General features: G+C 40.7%; 1 protein-coding gene and 1 long non-coding RNA gene across 3 annotated transcripts in view; one reads left to right on the top strand and one right to left on the bottom strand.

The window, feature by feature from the left end:
• The window catches only part of LOC309846945, a 57,975-nt gene extending 54,171 nt beyond the window's left edge, over positions 1 to 3,804 (bottom strand). For both annotated transcript variants that reach the window (XR_014302209.1, XR_014302210.1), the window contains exon 1: positions 3,605 to 3,804. This is a non-coding gene — a long non-coding RNA (uncharacterized lncRNA). The remainder of the gene's footprint in view (positions 1 to 3,604) is intronic.
• Positions 1 to 19,351, top strand: part of RORB (RAR related orphan receptor B) — a 245,839-nt gene that overhangs the window by 54,030 nt on the left and 172,458 nt on the right. The window contains exon 2 of the mRNA XM_082696606.1: positions 1,037 to 2,289. Within this exon, the coding sequence (XP_082552732.1) occupies positions 2,283 to 2,289 (7 nt within the window). The 5' untranslated portion in view covers positions 1,037 to 2,282. The remainder of the gene's footprint in view (positions 1 to 1,036; positions 2,290 to 19,351) is intronic.

Here is a 19,351-nt window from a genome sequence, read left to right on the forward strand (position 1 = left end):
TTATGATGAATATATTTTACTTGATTAAAAATGATAAAACCAGGGAGCCTTAAATATTATCTTAAAAGATTAACTACTGTGTCAATTACAAATCTAGGGGAAAGGTATTTATAAGGGAATAACTATTCTGAACAGTAACTTCCTTTTGTTCATTTCATTTAATTAAAGACTCAATCAACTTTTACTCTTAATACTAAAATTTTCCTAAATTACACATTGGCTTGCAAATGGAAGGGCATATAGCAGGGCTAAGTCAATTTAGCACTAGAGAAGATTCAGCAAGTAATCTAATCCATTTTTTATTTAAACAGGGGGGAACAAACTACTTGGCAGTGTAGGGTGCAGTAATTAACTAAATGATCGCCAATTCTGCATTGCACTTTGTGTTACATGACATAAAATGAATAAATTCCAGTAAAAATAAAATTAGTTGCACAGGTGAACGATGATGAGGCCTGCTCCACCAACAAGTACACTAATGAGTAGGAACCTCAATGCCTTAAGACTGACTAGAAGCAGCAAAATTTTTCCCTATCTTTTAGGGGGCTGATTAACCTACTGTGATGGGGGTCCCCACCGAGAGGGGGAAACTTGCAAAGGTACAGTTTTGATATATACATTGAATGTTTATCAAAATAAATAAATAAATGGTCATAATAAATAAATAAATGGTCATAGGCGACAGTTTTCACCTAAGGAATACAAAATACTTACGTTTAATTGCCTGTCTCCAATAAATAGGTAAATATCTTCTCATAGCAAGTGGGCTTAAAATTTCTCCCTCCTAGAGCCCTGCACCTTTATCAAATAAACAGCACCGCAGGAGCATACCTCTGGCCTCAGCCATTTCCCTGGCATCAGTAAGGTAGCCACAGTCAGCTGGGACTGTTATCCTTGAATAGGGTAGCCCAATGCCAAGAGATTTCCGAATGCTAACAGAAATTTCTTTGACAAAAAAAAAGGAAGTAGTAAAAAAATTTTAAAATAATGTTTAAAAAGTGAAGAAATCTTAGTGTGTCGTGTTTTCTGTTTTTAGGATTCAGGGCGGGAAGCATCTGAAAGATGGTTTAAAAGGAAGCGGAGGGCACTTGCATGGGACTGCATTTTGGTTATGCTCAAAGTGAGGGAAGTTGCTTTGCATTATTCTGCCTCTAAAACTGAAGCGTCCTGTTCACGGAAACCCCCGCCAGAGATCTGGAGTTTACCGAAAGAGGACTCTGCAGAGCGCGGCCAGAAATTCAAAACTATCGGGGCAGGCAGTCGCTGCGAGAGAGGGACGGAACGTGGGACCCGGGGAGCCCCACGTCTCTCGCCTCTAAAAGGACTGGTCAGTGCCTTCTCCCTCCTCCTGGAGTCGCAAGTGAATGTCACCTGCCGGTCTGCCCCCCTCTCTGGGGCGCTCCCTCTCCCTTGCCCAGTTCGGACAGTGTCTAGTGACCAGCGTCAGCTCCGGCCGTCGTCGGGCTGCCGGGTCCCTAACCCCCGCCTCTCCCCGGGAAGCGCGGCCCCTCCCCCTGGCCGCGGCCCCTCCGAGCGCTGCCGGGCGCTGATAGGCGGCGACGCTGACAGGAGGCGGGGCCTGGAAGTCCCGGCCAAACCCGCCCTCGCGTATAAGCCCCTTCTCGGCTCTCTCTCTCCATCTCTCTCCTCTCTTTCTCTCTCGCTCCCTTCCTCCCTGTAACTGAACAGTGAAAATTCACTGGATCCGCTAACAGGCACAGATGTCATGTGAAAACGCACATGCTCTGCCATCCACACCGCCTTTCTTCCTTTTCTGTTTCCTTTTTTTTCCCCCCTTGCTCCTTCTCCTTCTTTGTAACTAACAAAACCACCACCAACTCCTCCTCCTACTGCTGCTGCCCTTCCTCCTCCTCCTCAGTCCAAGTGATCACAAAAGAAATCTTCTGAGCCGGAGGCGGTGGCATTTTTAAAAAGCAAGCACATTAGAGAGAAAGGAGGGGAAAAAAAAAAAAAAAAAAAGCAAAACAAAACCCAGGCACCAGCCAGACAGCACATTTCTTTTTTCGCCCTTCCTGAAAACAAACAACCAAACAACCATCAAAACAGTCATCACCACCATCATCAAAACTGTTAACACAGCGGCGGCGGCGGCGGCAAACGTCACCCTCCGGCCAAGGCGTCCGCCTAAAGGGATGGTTTTCTCGGCGGAGCAGCTCTTTGCCGACCACCTTCTTCACTCGTGCTGAGCAGGATTTTTGGCTCTCCGGGGTTCGGGCTGGGAGCAGCTTCATGACTACGCGGAGCGGGAGAGCGGCCACACCATGCGAGGTAAGCGAGCCCGCGGACTCCGAGGCTCCCCGGGTCCGGCCAACTCCAGCCAGATGGGGAGATGGGGGAGGAGAGCGCACCCTGCAGAACGGGAAGAAGGTTCTCGGGGCGCAGGTCTGGAGTTCGCGTTCGCAGGTGGGCTACAAATGGCCTGGGCGTAGAAAGTTGTGGGAAGGTGTCGATGCCTCTCGGGAGTTCTGGAGGGACGCAGGAGGGCGCTTTTTGGAGAGAGGAGCGACGCTAGTTGCTTCCTCCCAGTCCACGAGTAGCACTGAACCATTTTGGCTTGTCACTCTCGGGTGCGGAAGCGGACGCCGGATGGAGGGAGAGTCGAAGGGGGCTGCCTCGCGACCGAAGCGGCTGGAAGCGCCCGGCGCGTCGTGGTGGCCGACCGGGGTTAGGTGCGCTGGGCGCACGGGCAGGCGGCGGGGCGCGAGCGCGCGGGCACACAGACTCCGGGTTAGTAGGCCCGCCAGCGTCCCGGCCGGCTATTATGTCCCTTCGTGGGAGTGGTAGGCAGAGGGGCGGTGTCGCGGGACTGGACGCGGATTCTGGGATCGTCCCCTGCGTGGGTCCCTTGCGCCGGCGCTACGCCCTGGCCAGGTCCGCGTGCTAGAGCCCGCGCGGTCCGGGGACGAGCGCCGCCCCGAAAAAGTTGCGCGGAGAAAGTTCCAGAGGATAAGAGAGCCCGCGCTACCCACGGCGGAGAAGGCTCTTTTGTCAAAGCGCCGCTGCGGGAGGCGTGCTGGGTGAGCCCTTGAGCCAAGACCCCCAGCGGCGACAGCAGTGGCAAGTCCCTGGGGCAAGCTGGCAGCTGTGGGGCGGCGCGCCGGGGACAAGGGAAAGATACCTCCCTTGGGTACCCCATGGGCTGCTCTAGTGGATGGCCTGCCCGACTTTAGGGAGTCACTTTGTCCGTCTCTTCCCCTACAGTGCTGGGACCTTCAGGTTTCCTGCGCGCTGTGCTCGGACCCGCTCTCCCCCACTTTCGGCTTGGCCACAACTTCACTCTTTCTTGGAGAGCCGGCCGGGTGCCAGCGTGCCATGGGGATATGTGCAAGTCTCTGGGCACCTGCCTCACACCGTTTTTCTTCCTGGCCACTCTATGGCTCTTTGTGGGGCTCTCCACTACCCTTCGCACGCCCTTCTGGTGCTGGCAACAGAAAGTCGAAGACAGCTAACCCGCGGGCCTCCCTACATCCCTGACCCGGCGACAGGTGGACTAGGCAGGTAGAACTTGGGAAGGTGGGGCTGCAAACATTCATCGCCTTCCACCGGGCAGTGTACACCTCTCACTCAATCCCCCAACACTTACCTCTTCAGAAGGGCCCCGAGGGGGTGGCGACATGTTCTCCCTGCTCCGTACACAGTGAACCCTGGAGCCTGGACGCTAGGGCAGGGATTGGGTTAGCTGGGGCTCTGGGACGTGGCAGGAAAGGGAAGGAGGAGGAGGAACATAGAGGTTGTCCAGGGAAGTGGATGGGAGGGAGATAGCGGAAGATCAGGGACAGGGACGTCCTAATGGGATGATTGACCCGCGCCCTGGGAGTGGGAGCTCCGGTTTGTGCGAACTGGTTCCAGTTGAATGTACCAGTTGGGGGTTTGGTCACATGCTCCACCGTCCAAATACTCTCAAATCTGTACTTGGGCAATTGACAAGTACAGAACCCTTAAGTGAAAGATGCCCCGGTCTTTGTTTTTCTTTTTCTGCCCCATCTCACCACCATCCGCTCTCCTTTCCCTTTCTTCTGCTCTGATCTGGGGCTACCAGTTCGCCCTTCCCTTACTTCTCCCCTTCCAACATTTCTCCGTTGGCTGGGTTGTGTTCTGAAGGTCCGAAACCACGCGTCACCTTCGATCCGACCCGGCACTAGGACCTGCGGGGTAAAAGCCGCTCACTCTCCCCTTAAACTGAAGAAAACGGAGCAATGTGGGGGCAGGAGCGGGTTGTAGCTTGATCGCGCTGCTCCTGAAGGAGCAGTATGCAAAGGCAGTCCGGGTTCGCCACCGTGCTCGCTTCGGGGGTCTCTGGCAGCCGGAAGGATTGAAAGCCAGGCGCTCGCTAGTGCTCACCCTTAGAAACCAGTCGAAACCCCGCTTTCCAGAAGGCATCACCCTAGCCAGGCTGCCCAGTGGAGTTTACAGGTCTTAACTTAAGGCGCCTCTCTGGCGGCCCCGGGGTGGGGGGTGGGGGGTGGGGGGCTGTCACTGGAGAAAAAGCAAGCTTACAAAGTGGCAGAGTCCCTTTCTCTACCTCCCGGGCTCTCCTTTCCTGACCCCTTACTGTTTCTCTTCTGCCTGCTTCCCTAGGCATTTCCTACAGGCTCTGCCCACCCGCAACATCAGGGTTAAGGATAGGCTGAGAAAGGGTCCGGGCTCCTCAGACCTCTTGTGAGAGTCAGGGGTTGAACTTGAGTGTGAACTTGAGAAGTGAGAGCGGAAACAAATCAGCTTTCTCTTGTGCCTGGGCTACTAATCAGCCTACATCAGGGGGAGGGGATGGTTTTTGAACTCAGCTTTACAGCCTATCCACTCCATTTCTCCAATACACCCCCCCAACACACACACACACACACACACACACCATCCCCAGGTGGTCCCCGTCAGTGCCTTGGCCTCTGCTTCACGGTTTGCAGTTGGCAACTATCCTGAATCAGGACGCTTTGTGCGACATAAACTTGGTCCCGGATTAAGTGGTCGCCCTCAGGACCAATCCAGATGACCCACCTTCCACGTCGGTCAGCGCAACCTCCCTCCCCCCCCCCCACCCCGCCGCCCCCGGCAGGTCTACAATAGTTAAGAAATTTTGTCCTCAGGGAAGCTCTGGGGTAAGAAAGGGGTTAAGAGCTCTGATCTTTGAGGTCATTGTGTGCCCAGTGCTGAACTGATTCGTCCGGAGCTAGAGCTTCGCGGCTTACTCTGGGCTGGCCTGGGGCGAAGGAGGTTGTCTTTGGTGGCGCACAAAGCATTTCACCCTTTGTCTGCTAGAGGGTACCACATGAGTTCTAGTGATGCTACTTCACAGATTGCGTTTTTGAAAAGAATAACTTCTGAAGACGGAAGGGAGGACTTTTAATTGGGTCCATCCATAGGTGAGAAATGAGTGAGCCCAGGTGCAGGTTTCAAGACTCCTTCCTGAGAGGCCTGTCCGCGTTTATTGCACAAGCGCAGGGAAATGGTAGGATTTTTCAGCCCTGCCTCCACAGAAAACCCTGCTTCCCAAAACAGGGGCACAGATGTCGTCGCAATCAATAGGTGATTGTGGCTCCTACGGATTAGAAATCTGGTTTTTATGCTTGCTGTAAACAAGGATGGGGCTTGGCTTTTCTGAAGCCCAGTTTTCATCTATTATTTTCAGGTAGTTAATTTTTATTAACTGCTAACTTTAGAAAAGCAGCAGCTTGCTCTCAGGGGTATGGTGGCCCTTTGGAAGTCTGGAGCTCTAAAAGTCTTCCTGGCTAGGCCTTTAGATTTCCTAAACGAATTCTCTATCTTAATTTCCCCCACGAATCCCAATTAAATATTTCTAAACAGAATTCCCATTTTAATTTCCTCCACAAATCCCAATTAAATATTTCTAACCAAGATTCCACCTTCCACAATTAAAAAAAAAAAATTGCTGGAAGGACATCTCTGTCAATTGTCCCTTAATAATTGTTCATTAAGTAATCCAGTAAGCTGTCTTACTGGATTCCAAGAAAAGTGAAGGTTTAAACATTTTAAAGAAAAATACTAAAGCTCTGTTTCAAGTATTGTTGGAAAAAAATAGTAAGCCAGAAAAATAAAATATTTTCTTAGGTGGTTACAACCTGGGACTCTTTCCTCCCCCCATCCCCATCATCCTGAGTGAATCTACAACAAGTATTATGACACAGGAGTGTTTGACATCCTCAGCTTTTGGGAGATGTATTAGTGGCACCAAGGCTTTTTACTTTTCTAGATGCTTAGATAATCAGGAGGTGGGAAACCAGGATGGAAATATAAAGGGAGAAATACTGAACAGCAGGCCTCATAAACATGAGGGATACAAGATTAAAACTCCTTTGTTAGGATTCATTTAAAACTTAGAAGTCCTGGATTTTGCTTTAGAAAATCCTTGAAGATCTTTATATGAAGCTTTGCTTTAATGTAAATAACATGTTTACTTTATAATCATCAAATATGAATGCTAACATTTTCTCATTTTGGTAACTATTTGTTAAATACTAAACTATTAGCAGCCTTAAAAGTGATTATTATGGTGTGTATGTAGTGCAAATACACTGTATTTCAAATTTAAATGTTACAAAATCATGAAACCTAGTTTTACCACAACAGGGACTTTATAGCACCAAGAAAATATTGAGTTTTAGGGTTGGTCGTCATGAAAATGACATTGGAATTGTGTCATAATACCTACTTTTCCCCTAAAAGTAGCATATATAGAGTTGACACCAGGATTTTAACGTGATTCAGGGTTTTCTAGGTAAAAAAGACAAGTAAAACTTTCTTTTCAGCTATTATATCACATTTTACAAACTTGTGTCCACCTTTTAGAAATGTCTTGTGGACATTGTAGGTTTTATATTTTTTACTACAATAGTCTGAAAAAATAGAAGTGTGAATCACAACACATTAACTAGATTTTTTCACAACAATGAATAATATACCTCTAATTTGAAGGACATATTATAGCATTCAGTTAATACAGAGTTTGAAATTATTCTAATAAATTATCAAGTTAAAAAAATTCAACGTATGTAGGTGTGCTGGTGTTCTGCAAATTTGTAAATAAAGTAAGGTTCTAAATTGTGAAGAATAGCATCATTGTTGTTGTAATCTAAGCCTGACAGATAATTATACGAGGAAATAGGAGAATTAGTTCCAAAGTTAAAACTATCAAATTCTGGCCAGATTGTTAACAAAGCAAAGGTGATGAGCATGTATGTTAATAATGCAAAAGTTATTAGTGATTGAGGTGACTTAGTATGTACATATTTATTCCTGTCATTCTATTATTGAGAAAAGAATTTCTTAAGACTAAATCATTTTTGTATTTATTCTACAAAGGCATTGAAAGTTTTAAGTTAGATCGCTATTAATTTAATGTAACTGACATTAATGAAACATTTTATTGTGATGTTAAGTATACAGAAAAGTAAATGTAGGGAGTGAACACTGTGCTAAATAATTAATATTTATTCTCAATATAGTTTTACTATTCCATCCATTCTTATCTAAGGGATAGAAATTAAGTACACAAATGAAATAAGTCTTTTGTAATGTAATGAATAATGACCTTTGATAAAATGAGCGCTCTACACATAAAGTATTATTCCTGTAATTTTGTAATCATCTTTCAATTACAGCTTCTTGCAAATATTTATCTTACTTTGAATAGAATCTCTGACTTAACAGAATCCCTAGCAGATAATAGCAGTCTTTGGAGGCGTCTGTTGATACACACTGATACACAATATGTATATGTATGTGCCTATAACCACCCACTCAGACAAGAAGAATGAATATTTGAGAGAGAAAATCATTCTTATCTTTGCTTTCACAATCCAGACTTCCAAATTCAAACATATTTAGAGAAACAGACGCAACTTTCCAGAGCATTCAAAAGGAAGAAATGAATACATGTGGTACTTGAGTTGCATAAAAAGAAACTGTTAATAGCATCTATTTATAAATAATCTACACAAAACTCCATTATACTACCTAATGATAATTGGAGAGAAAAGGAATCAAAGAATTCAGGACTGCCAAATAAATAAAATATTCCCTCTCAAATTAAGCTACAGATTCATAGCTAACAAGGCTTATGCCATGAATTGAAGGATGCCTCTTTTGTAGCACAAGACAAAGGGAGCATAGAGGAATAAATATTGATTGAACTAATCATCTGATGAATAGAAATGAGATTTACCAGTGCACCAATATAATAGGCTATGTTAACTAGTTCTTTCATAGCGCATATGCTGCCCTTTCAACCCCTGACCCCATCCATTCATTTCTTAATGAGGGAAACCACAGGTGTTATAACGGCATTTATAGTGAATCAAGCTAAATATAATAACCATGTGGTTAACTAATGGCATTGAGGGGGTGGATTCTTATGAAAAGAAATATTGTGATCATAGTGTCCCAAAATTATTATGTATTGCAAGCCACTTAGAACTTTTGGCTTGCTCTGGTCACCTTTAAAATATATTTCTGTGCCCATCAATATTTCAAGTCCTAGATTTATTTTCCCCTTAACAAGTGCAGTTTTAGTCATGCTTATCTGAGGAGTCAAAAATGGTATTCAGTATATATATTTTACCTACATTGCTTAATACTTTGCAGAGTAAGCATTGAAAGCATTTAAAAATAACACTTGGAAGGTATACTATACTGTTTTATACTTAACATAACATGCATTTTTCTTGATTAGTGCTTATTTCTTAAATATTGGAAAACTCTTAACTTTATAATAATTATTACAATTATGTGATAAATTTTGTTTTAAATTAAATTAGGATGTTCTTGGCTTAGGCAGGCTCTTACAAAGGCCGAAACAAACATGTTACCTTTCTTCAAAGCATGAGGCTAAAAACTTGTCCAGAAACATACCCTTATAAAAGAGCAAAGATAATTTGTTTCGACTTAAGCATGTTCACCGCTACATCATGAATATCTTATTAACTGGCTGGGTATGCTTTGTAAGTTACTTTGCTAAAAGAGTATTTGTTGATGTCATTTTTGTGTGTGATTAGTTACATCATGTGGTCCTGAGTTATATTTCTCTAATTCAGAGGAATTACAGACATCAGCAAAGAAAGGGAAAATTAATCTGATTGTTTACTGAATTGTGTTTTTTGTTACTAGTTACCACTTTGTGCTCACATGAGCCCGATATCCTGGAACCATAGGGTATATGAAAGATTTGGGTTGCTTATAAAGAAAACCACTACATAGAATTTATCTCATAGTAAAGCTTTTTTCCAATGAATATTACAAGTCAATTTAAATTCTATTTTTAACAATTTTCTTATGACTATTCAGTAAAGCACCGTTCATTAAAGACTGTTACATTCATTACCTGAATTTCATTAGAATTATGTTGGGATCATGTGACAACAGCAGATATGCAATATTTTAGTATTTAATCATAAATATGATAAGTATTCTCTGAATTTGGACACAAAAGGCCTTGGCATTTATAGTCTTCACTTGGCATGGAGTAAATAAGTAGTACTGGCCACAAAACAAAACAAAACAACAACAACCAAAAAAAAAAAAAAAAAAACCTGATAAAATATTTTATTTTAATCTTCTATTTTTTAAATATCACTTTCAAGTACAAATGTCTTTCTTTATTTGGAACAGACTAAGTTTGATTCTCCCCTATTCTAAAAACTGTCAAACTCATGGATCAACTCATTTCTTGGAGTGCAAAGTAAGAAATACTCTCAAGTATGAGAATAAGATATTCAGTTTCAGTTTTCATTTTTAATTATAAAAAGGGTAGGCTCTAAGATTTCATCTTTTACAGACATATATACACGAATAGAAGTGTATGTGATTGACATTTATTTATTCAGGGTTTATTGAGGATCTACTCAAAGGAGTGCATAGAACTGAGCCTTAAGAATACCTCAGTTGGGGGAGGGGGATGCCCAAGTTGTAAAACAAGTGATGAATCAAAGCTATGGTCAAAGCAAGAGCAGAACAGAATGCAGTGGAGACATATTCAGAACAACTCTCCCCGGGGAAGAGATATTTGTGATATGTCCCTAAAGATAAGCAGAAGTCCAAATTTAGTTAATTTGTTCATTGTAAGTGAAGTTTATTGAATCATTGTTTGTTGCATTCCCCAATGTCTTAAGTTGGTACTAAGTGAAATTTAGTTGATCAAAGTAGAATTCTTGAAAAGAACATATCCTGATGTAGAACAAGTAGTAGTATTGTTTTCATATAAAACTTTTACTAGTAAAATGATTTTCAGGTGACAATTTGACAAAACCTCTAAGGTAATTCTAAATTACAGGAAGAAAATTTTAAATTACAAAAAGAAACCTCTAGGGGCACCTGGGTGGCTCAGTTGGTTAAGCATTTGCCTTTGGCTCAGGTCCTGAAATTGGGTCCTGGGATCTAGCCCTGCATTGCACTCCTGCTCAGTGGGGAGTCTGCTTCTCCCTCTCCCTCTGCCCCTGCCCCCCACCCCTGCTTGAGCTCTCTGCCTTCTCTCATACTGTCTTTCAAATAAAAAATTGAAATCTTTAAAAAAGAAAGGGAGGAAGGAAGAAAGGGAGGTAGATTGGTCTAAGGTAATTTTAAATTACAAGAAGAGTCTCCTTACACTAAAGGAGACAAATTTTTGTAAGAATATAGCTTGTTAAAACAACAACAACAACAGAGCACCAGGGAAAAGAAAAAAAAAAAAAAAAGAGGAAAACACCAGTGTCCTGATACATTTGTTTTTATAAGAGAAATTATTTTTGTCAAATAAGAAAATGGCCGATACAAACTGTCATTTTTTTTTTTTTAACATTTAAGGTTATTCTGGAAAGTAGTGATATCTGCTCTAAAAAGTACCTTAGATTACTGGATATTAGAGAGAATAAAATCTACTGAAGTAATAGGGTATTTCAGCAGTATCCAAGGGCCATAGGGATATTCCTCAAATTATTCCATTCCAAGAACTTGGATATAAGATTGAACTCTGAAAATTAAACAATAAAATCAACACATAATGGTCTTGCTGACTTTTGAGCTTTTCTTTCTCTTAAGCATATTTAAAGAGGGAAAATTCCTGGCCTCCTAAGTTCTAAGAAAAATGTGTGTATGAATCAACGATTGGCTGTGCCCTGCCCAGCACTATCTGCCCAGGTAAATCACTGATCAGACTGAGTCATGTATCCCCAGCAGTCTGCCATCACCCTCTTCATTTTGAATTGATAATTTGGCATTCTGGCCTTATACATTAGCTCTTGTGGGCTTACTTCACTTGAATTCTCATACAAAGATCTAATCCACTCTGAAACTCTGGTGAGATCAAGTTTCTGAGCCTACAAAGTTGAAAACTAGATCCTGGGTTGGGGGAAATTCACAAAGTGAATTTTACCATTTGAGACCTCCAGGCAGCCAAATTGCTACTCTTGGTCCTAACCCTCCACATTAGCATAGTTTTCAGTCCTGAGTAGTAGATGTATTTCTTAAAATGCTGATTATTAATTGGAATTTATTAGACAGAGAATAGTGCTCTTCCAATGATAATATAATGGCTATGCTGCTGGATCTGTGTATTTCTTGGGCCTGGAAGAATTCAAGAAAGGGCTTAATGACCCCATTTTTTGGAGCTTTTCTGAAAAGGTTGGAAGAGAGGGCACACAAAGACCCCTCTAAGTGTAGAAGCTTTGATTGAAGAGTTATTTAATAAGGCACCTGTTTTTCTGGACACCACCTCCCTCACCTCTGTGAGGTGCTGCTATGCGGTAGGACAATGGACACGAAGCTCTACTTCATGATATGCGAGGGCCAGTGTGCTTTTCTGGGTGGTGAATGTAGACTGAATCTTTGTGGAGTGCAGTGGTTTTACTTGAAGTGACATATGTAATATGAGTCTAGATTTTCAATCTGGCTGTTACGGAAATATGCCTAGTACTTAGTAAACATTAAACCACTATTTTGATCTTTCCATTAAAAAGACTATTTAAAGACCGTCTTGTTAAATAGGATCAGAATGTGTTGTTGCCTGTAATTAATTCTGAGACTAGGAAATTCAGACAGTAGTACTATTTTTATTTGCCTAAACAGTGTAATGAAAATAATTGTAACTAGTTATTTATTGAGCTGCATTCGAAATACGTTTAATTCAGCTGCCCAAGGCATGGATCATAAAAGTACTTCATATGCATTTCAGAATACTGCATTAGCAATGAATTAGACCCCTATTCTAAATTTCCCAAGTAAAAATTTCAGTGTATCGCTTGAGCTACAGTGAACATGCAAGTCATATGTTACCATCCAGCAGCTGCAGGCTTCCAGATCCCAGAATCAAACAATAACACATAACTTGAGACAACTTAGACATGTTGAGTTGCTAATGAATAATTGGCTATTATTTTTATTATCAGGTCAAATAATAAAATTATTACACAGAGTATTTCCTATTAACTTGTACATAAGTTGTGCCTGGCACATAGCAAAGGAATTAAACACTTCTCTTAAAAAAAAAAAAAAGAAGAAGAAGAAGAAGAAGAAGAAGAAACCTTGTTCCAAATTTCTGCAGTTATTGAATATGAGCAAATGCCACACAGTCTGCTTAAATAGAGGAACATTTGTTCAGGAAAAACACATCGTATCATTAAGGTGCAGTGCTTCTTGGCAGTAATCTGTTTTTTTACAAAATAGTTTAGATAAATTCATTTTGAAATTTTTAGGATCCTAACCTATTTGTCAGTTTGCTCTAAAATTAAGTTTAGAACAAACAGTCTAGTATTTTTTTTTCTTTTAAATGCTGACTACCTTTAAAAGGGTTAATTCTAAGCACTTCCACCGTTGCACATATATTTTCATTCTTGAGATTAGGAAAAAAAAAAAAAAAAAGCTAAGTACCAAAGGAACAAAGGAAAGGAGTCTTTCCAAAGACAGCTCAAAAATAAGCATGCTAATAAGCATGCTAATAAGATAGCATTAACACCTTTCCAGTTGTGCTTTTGTTTTATCTTGTTTTGTTTACTAATATTACTGAAGGTCAGTCTGGCGGCCACCCATGTCAGAGTTAGTTAGAATTTATTTTATTTGTTATAGAAAGTGTTCTTTTGTAATGAACTAAATTGATTCTGAATTTCTTTCAACTGCAATTTCATTAATGACTCTCGAAAGGTTATCTACCATGGTTTCCATGAGTGTTGTTTCAGGTCAAACAAAGACTTTCTTTTATCATAGTACAATGACCAACAAAAGTAAAAGAAAACACATGACAAAGTTGTAGCTGACCCCTAACAGTAGATTGTTGCTTAAATGTCAACAAATCTTGATTACTGAGTACTTCCAATATAAAATAGGCGATGTCCTCTAAGATGACAGATACAAGAAAAGTGATCTTTCTAATAAAATTCCTTAAGAGTTCCCTAGATAATTTTTGTTTCATTTGAATTTTTCAGATCTCCAGTGTTGATTACATCCTTTTTTCCTAAATGAGAAAAATAGATGACTTGGCCATAATTATTTGTTAAAGAGTTTGAGACAAGAACTTGACTTCAATTGAGCGCTTCTGACTTTGAGTCCAGTTCTATTTTTGTTACTCTGTGTTTTCTTTCTTAGGCTTTACTTTTTTTTTCTCTTCTTTTTGCCACAGCTGCACCCATCGCAGACATAGTTACACAACAGACTAATCAATTACCAAATTATACTAATAGGTGCAAATACGCCCCCACTACTATTTGACCAGTGTTGGCCCTCAAGATAAAACTTTTTACAAAAGCTCTCATGAGTGTTTTGTCCATATAAATAATAGCTAAGAGTAAAGCAAAATTGTTTTTCACTCAATCCGAAGATCCCCTTGGGCAAACAATGCTTCTCCACTGTTTTTATTCGGAAAATAATGATAATGACATTTACTGATTCTTAGGAAAAATTAATATAAGTATTATGGACATATCTACAGATTCTGAATAGACACTATCCAGTAAAAAAATCATAACAAATTCAAAATATATAGAGTAAAATTTTCTCAAAGTTTCTAAAATTAAATTTCATAAGCCCAAATACCTTATTTTATGAAGATTTCCTATTTTGAATAAAATTGTATATTTACAGCCTTTCCTCCACTAAGATCCTAACCTTTTCTGCATCTTCTTCCAAGGAGGAAACAATTTTACCAGAAGTAGTGATAAAAACTACTAGGCCAAAAGTGATCCTGGAAGATATCCCAAACCCAGACCATGAGGTCAATAGAATTTTCAAGTTTGCCAAACCCAACTTTGTGGTCATGAAGTTATTGGCAGGAGGACACAAAAAGGAATCTAAGTTTCCTCCTGAATTTGATTTCTCTGCTCACAAATACTTTGCTGTTGTCAAACCTGTTTGAGAGACACTGAAAGGGAGACATCAAGGGGCAGAATCTACTTTCAGATTCTAAGGGGATCCATCTGTCAGTCTCAGCACATAATGTAAAGTGAAATGGATTTCTTGGATAACAGCCTGTTATAAGAAATACTTTTAATTTGGCAGCCTTCTATGACGTGAATGAAAACTGCTGTTTTAAAGTGGTTTGTTATGTTCCATGGATGAAACTGGGCTTCCTGAATGCAATGATGAACATTCTATGGTTTTATTATAGATTTAATCATAAATCATTTTTTTATGAATGAATGAAAATAGTGTTTGTAAAGGTTAATACATTTCTTGACAAAACAATTCAATATTAAATCCCTCTTCATTCAGTAACCAACATGCACTTACATTACAGTTTATAAAGTGAAGCTACACATTTGTCCCTCAGCTTGTCGATTTTCTCTTACGATGTTTATGTTTGTCAAAAGGAGAGTTATCTATATTCGGCCATGAGCATTTCAAGCAAAGGAATGGGTTGAATAGCCAAACGTACCACCATTTACCCACCTGAGTTTAATTAATTTTGTGATTGACCTGGATTGAAAGTCTGATCAGCACATTATTTGTATCAAAGGCCTATTATCATCCTGTCCAATAATACATCTTGTACAAGCATAACGTATCTTCTTAAGGAAAGAACCTTGACAACCTAAGAAGGAGCCTGTTTTATTGTGCCCAGACATAAAAAGAAAAAAAAATAATAAGTTAGGCATTAATTCTAAATAATTATAGAGTTCTGCTCTGCCTTAACAATACTGAAATGTAATGTGTTTTGCATTTTGGCTGAAACATAATATTCCTTACATCAAGCTACCATTTATATGGTTAATTTTCATGCTTTCAAGTGAAGTCCGTTTATATTTCTTTAAAAACACAATTATTAGTTCACCGCCATTGATTTTTCAGTCCTCTTCAGTAAGCTATGCCATAACACATAGCTCGAAACACTGTCCTATCCTGTTGTTTATTCTCCAGGACTCGAATTGATCTTATTATATAATGGTCCTGACTCCCACACTAGACTAAATCTGACTGCAGATACTATTAGCAGGAAAATGGACTGCACCACAATTCTCATTGCGTTGTCTTGATCTTATACTTTGTACCTAATGCTCTTAATAATATATTGGGGAAAAGTGTAGGCTTATCTCAGGTGATTCTCTGTTTTACCACATGTAGAATACCTGCTTTGCTTACTCTATCTTTTAGAAATAGGGACCCATTTCATCATGCTTATTAATCCTGTCAGTCTTTGTATGGTAGCTGCTCGTAAAGAAAATTCTGAAAACATTATAAAAAGGAACTATGTAAATCTGAGAGGAGCTGACAGATGGAGGGTCATCTCTTTACAAATGTAATAGCAGGTAAAATGTAGAATAATTTCCAGCCCAGGTTGAGCGCTCTGTAGTTCTCAGTCATCTACCCAGCATCCGCACGAGACGTGCAGGACAAGGACAAGTGGGAACATACCTTGGGGAGCTGGCCCAGAGGAAACCCCCAAACATAAACAGAGCCCTTCTTGACACTTTAAGAACAGGGTTTCAATGCTTTCAAAGATTGTCCCCAGTCAAAAACATAAACTGTCTCCCATAACAGGAAATGTGAATGCCTACTAAACATTTGGTGAGAAGGAGCGCAGCCCTCGCTCGTTGAAGAATTGCAACAACATGGGGACGCTTGGGTGGCTCAGTGGGTTAAGCCAACTCTTGATTTTGGCTCAGGTCATGATCCTAAGGTTGGGCTCCATACTGGTGTGTGGAACATACTTAAGATTCTCTCTCTTTTTCTTTTTCTCTCTCTCTCTTCCCTGCCCCGGCCCCTCTGCCCCCTCCCTCCCTCTAAAGAGTGAGTGAATATTGCCCTTTTTGTCTCTGAAGGCTCATATTAATTTTAGACATCCATTATTTCAAATATTATAGGAAAGATTAGGATGCTCATATAGAAACATTCATCGACTTGCCTTCATTATTACCTCCACTAAATTCGTCCATATGTATTTCCTGATAATACTGTGGGGTTTTACAATTCCTGCAGACGTTAAAAAAGAACACTAACACAGACATACTCAAGTCTCAAAATATAAGCAGCTAGAGGATTAAACGATTTCTCTTGGTGAGGTTGTAGGAAATTTGTAAATATTCATATGCCTCTGCGGTAGATAAGGAGTCCCGGTTTGCCCTTGAACCTAGTGGAGACTCATTGGTACCCAGTAGGACAGGATTCCAATATGATGTTCACTGCCGAGGTAGTCTTTGTTCATGGGTACTTAAACTTCTGGGGCCGTGGTTCGAAACAGATGGTGGTTTCTCTTCCCAGGAGATATGTCTGGAGATTGCCACAAGTGGGGACATGCTGCTAGCATCCAGTCCTTAAAGGACAGGAATGTCAATAAACATTCTACAATGTACAGGATAGCTCCCAAAACAAAGAATTAGTCTATCACAAATGTCCATAACGCTGAGATCGAGAAACCCTGCCCTAGGAGTACATGAAGGCTTTCTAAAAAGCCTGGCTTTCCAAGTCCTCAGTTTTCATATGTATTCTCTGAGAAAGCTGGCTCCTCTCTCCCACTTCCCCTTATGCAACAACCCCACCTCCACTCCACAAGAGACCAAACTCTCATTCATTTCAGATCATGTTGTGTGTTATCTGTGGTTACCAAGATGGAAAAATTGCCATTGCCCTAAAACAAAGAGACGATTTGAAGTGTTGATTTGGATGCTGAAAAAGTGAAATGATTCTAATGAAGGGGCAAAACATCCTTTTACAAGTCAGGTAGTTTCCATTTCTTCACTTTCAACAAAATTGGAGGAAGATCTAACCAAATTATCAGTTATTTTAAATCATTAAAAATAGTTTTTGATGATAGAACGCTATGTGATTTAAGGTATGTTTCAGAAGGAGTTTAAAGAAGTGAGCTAAATTGCTATGGCAAAATTAGTTTCACTTCTATCTACATATTTATGTGGATACATTTTTCAACACTTACCACATTTCTAAAAACAAAAATGGGAAGGGAAGTGACGCTAAGCCCTATTATATCCTAGTAGTAAGTAATAGACAAGCATAGATACCAGAATTAAGTGGAACGGAAAAAAAGAGATGAATTTCCTTTAAATATTTATTTTTATGTTTAATAAATATAAAATTTGCTATGTCTTTGTGTAATTTGTATCCATTGTGTCATAGTGATAACAATAGCAATAAATTAATCCAGAGGAAATGTTATCACACAGAACCCATGTCCAAGACAGGGGCATTTTCTTGGGGGAGGGAAGCTAAATTTAAGTATATAAACATATTTTTCTTTCTGGGAAGTATAACCCGATGATTTAAAAAGCCTTTCAAACATGAAAACGTTGGCATTAGAATAAAATTCTGGAAGGGGGAGGTGAAATGGAAGTACAAATTTAGGGAGGAAAATATATGTTATAAAATTCCTGTTGGAGAAGCATTATTTATCCATTTTCTTTTCTAATGTATGATATGGATACCAAAACATTTTGAGATTACAATGTCATTAATATATTTAAGGAGAAATTCATAATTTTTACTTAAATATGCCTCAGAAATTACATCCTTTGCAGTTGTGTAGTGTGAACTGTACAGTGTGTTTTTACAAAAGTTCTAGTAGAAGGGAAGGCACCAGGACCCATGATGATCCACCCTGTTTTTTCATTAGATTGAGTACCTAGGCAATAACTGTCTCAAACTTGAAGAGGAACCACGAATAAAATACTGGTCTCTTTTAACTTTTAACTTTTCATGGATAACGGGGCACAGTCATTTCTGAGAGGTTTTGGACAATAACTGTTCATTTCACTCAGGTTTCTAAAGTACCAGTTCTGTGTAGAAGTTCTAGCTGACCTGGACGCCTGGGTGGCTCAGGCGGTTAAACGTCTGCCTCCTTGCTCAGTGAAGAGCCTGCTTCTCCCTCTGCCTGCCTCTCCCCCTGCTTGTGCGCGCTCTCTCTCACTCTCTCTGACGAAGGAAGAAAGGAAAGGAGGGAGGAAGAGAGGAGTTCTAGATGACCACCAACCTCAAAATCAACAACCCTGAGACAGAAACAATATATCCTTCTCAAAATAAAGCACTTCAATACATTCCACCAGACCAGGAGCCACTAAACTTTTTCTATAGAAACCCCACTACTTAATATTTCAGATTTTATGGCCCATGTGTTCTCTGCTGCAACTGCTCAACTCTGACATTGAAACATGAAAGGAGCCAGAGTCCATATGTAAATGAATGATAATGGTATGTTCCAATAAAACTTTATTTACAAAAATAGGTGTCAGGCGGGTGCGCCTGGGTGGCTCAGTGGGTTGAGCCGCTGCCTTCGGCTCGGGTCATGATCTCAGGGTCCTGGGATCGAGTCCCGCATAGGGCTCTCTGCTCAGCGGGGAGCCTGCTTCCTCCTCTCTCTCTCTGCCTGCCTCTCTGTCTACTTGTGATTTCTCTCTGTCAAATGAATAAATAAAAATCTTTATAAAAAAAAAAAAAAGAGGTGTCAGGCTAGATTTGGGTGGGCAATAGTTTGCTAACCGCAACTTGTACTGTCAAGCCCCTGAGGAAAGGATCCACATTTTCTTGAACTGTGTATTCCCATCACCCAGCACCAATGCTGAAATCCAATAAATGTTGAATAAATGAAAGTATTCAAGCATTGGGAGAATCATACTATATTAAAAATATGCCGAAATGCAATGCACTATAGAAGAGAATAAGAAGGGGCGCCTGGGTGGCTCGGTCAGTTAAGTGTATGCCTTCAGCTCAGGTCATGATCCCAGGGTCCTGGTTTTCAGCCCTGCATCAGCTTCCTGCTCACTGGGTACCTGCTTCACCCTCTCCTGCTCCCTCTGCTCATGCTTTCTCTCTCTGTCAAATAAATAAATAAATAATTTTTTTTTTTTAAAGAGGAGGATAAGAAAAGAATAGTAAACCTCCTAGAGTTTAGATATTAGCCATGGAGACC

This window comes from Mustela nivalis (assembly GCF_964662115.1).
Source record: "Mustela nivalis genome assembly, chromosome: 13".
NCBI lineage: Eukaryota > Metazoa > Chordata > Mammalia > Carnivora > Mustelidae > Mustela > Mustela nivalis.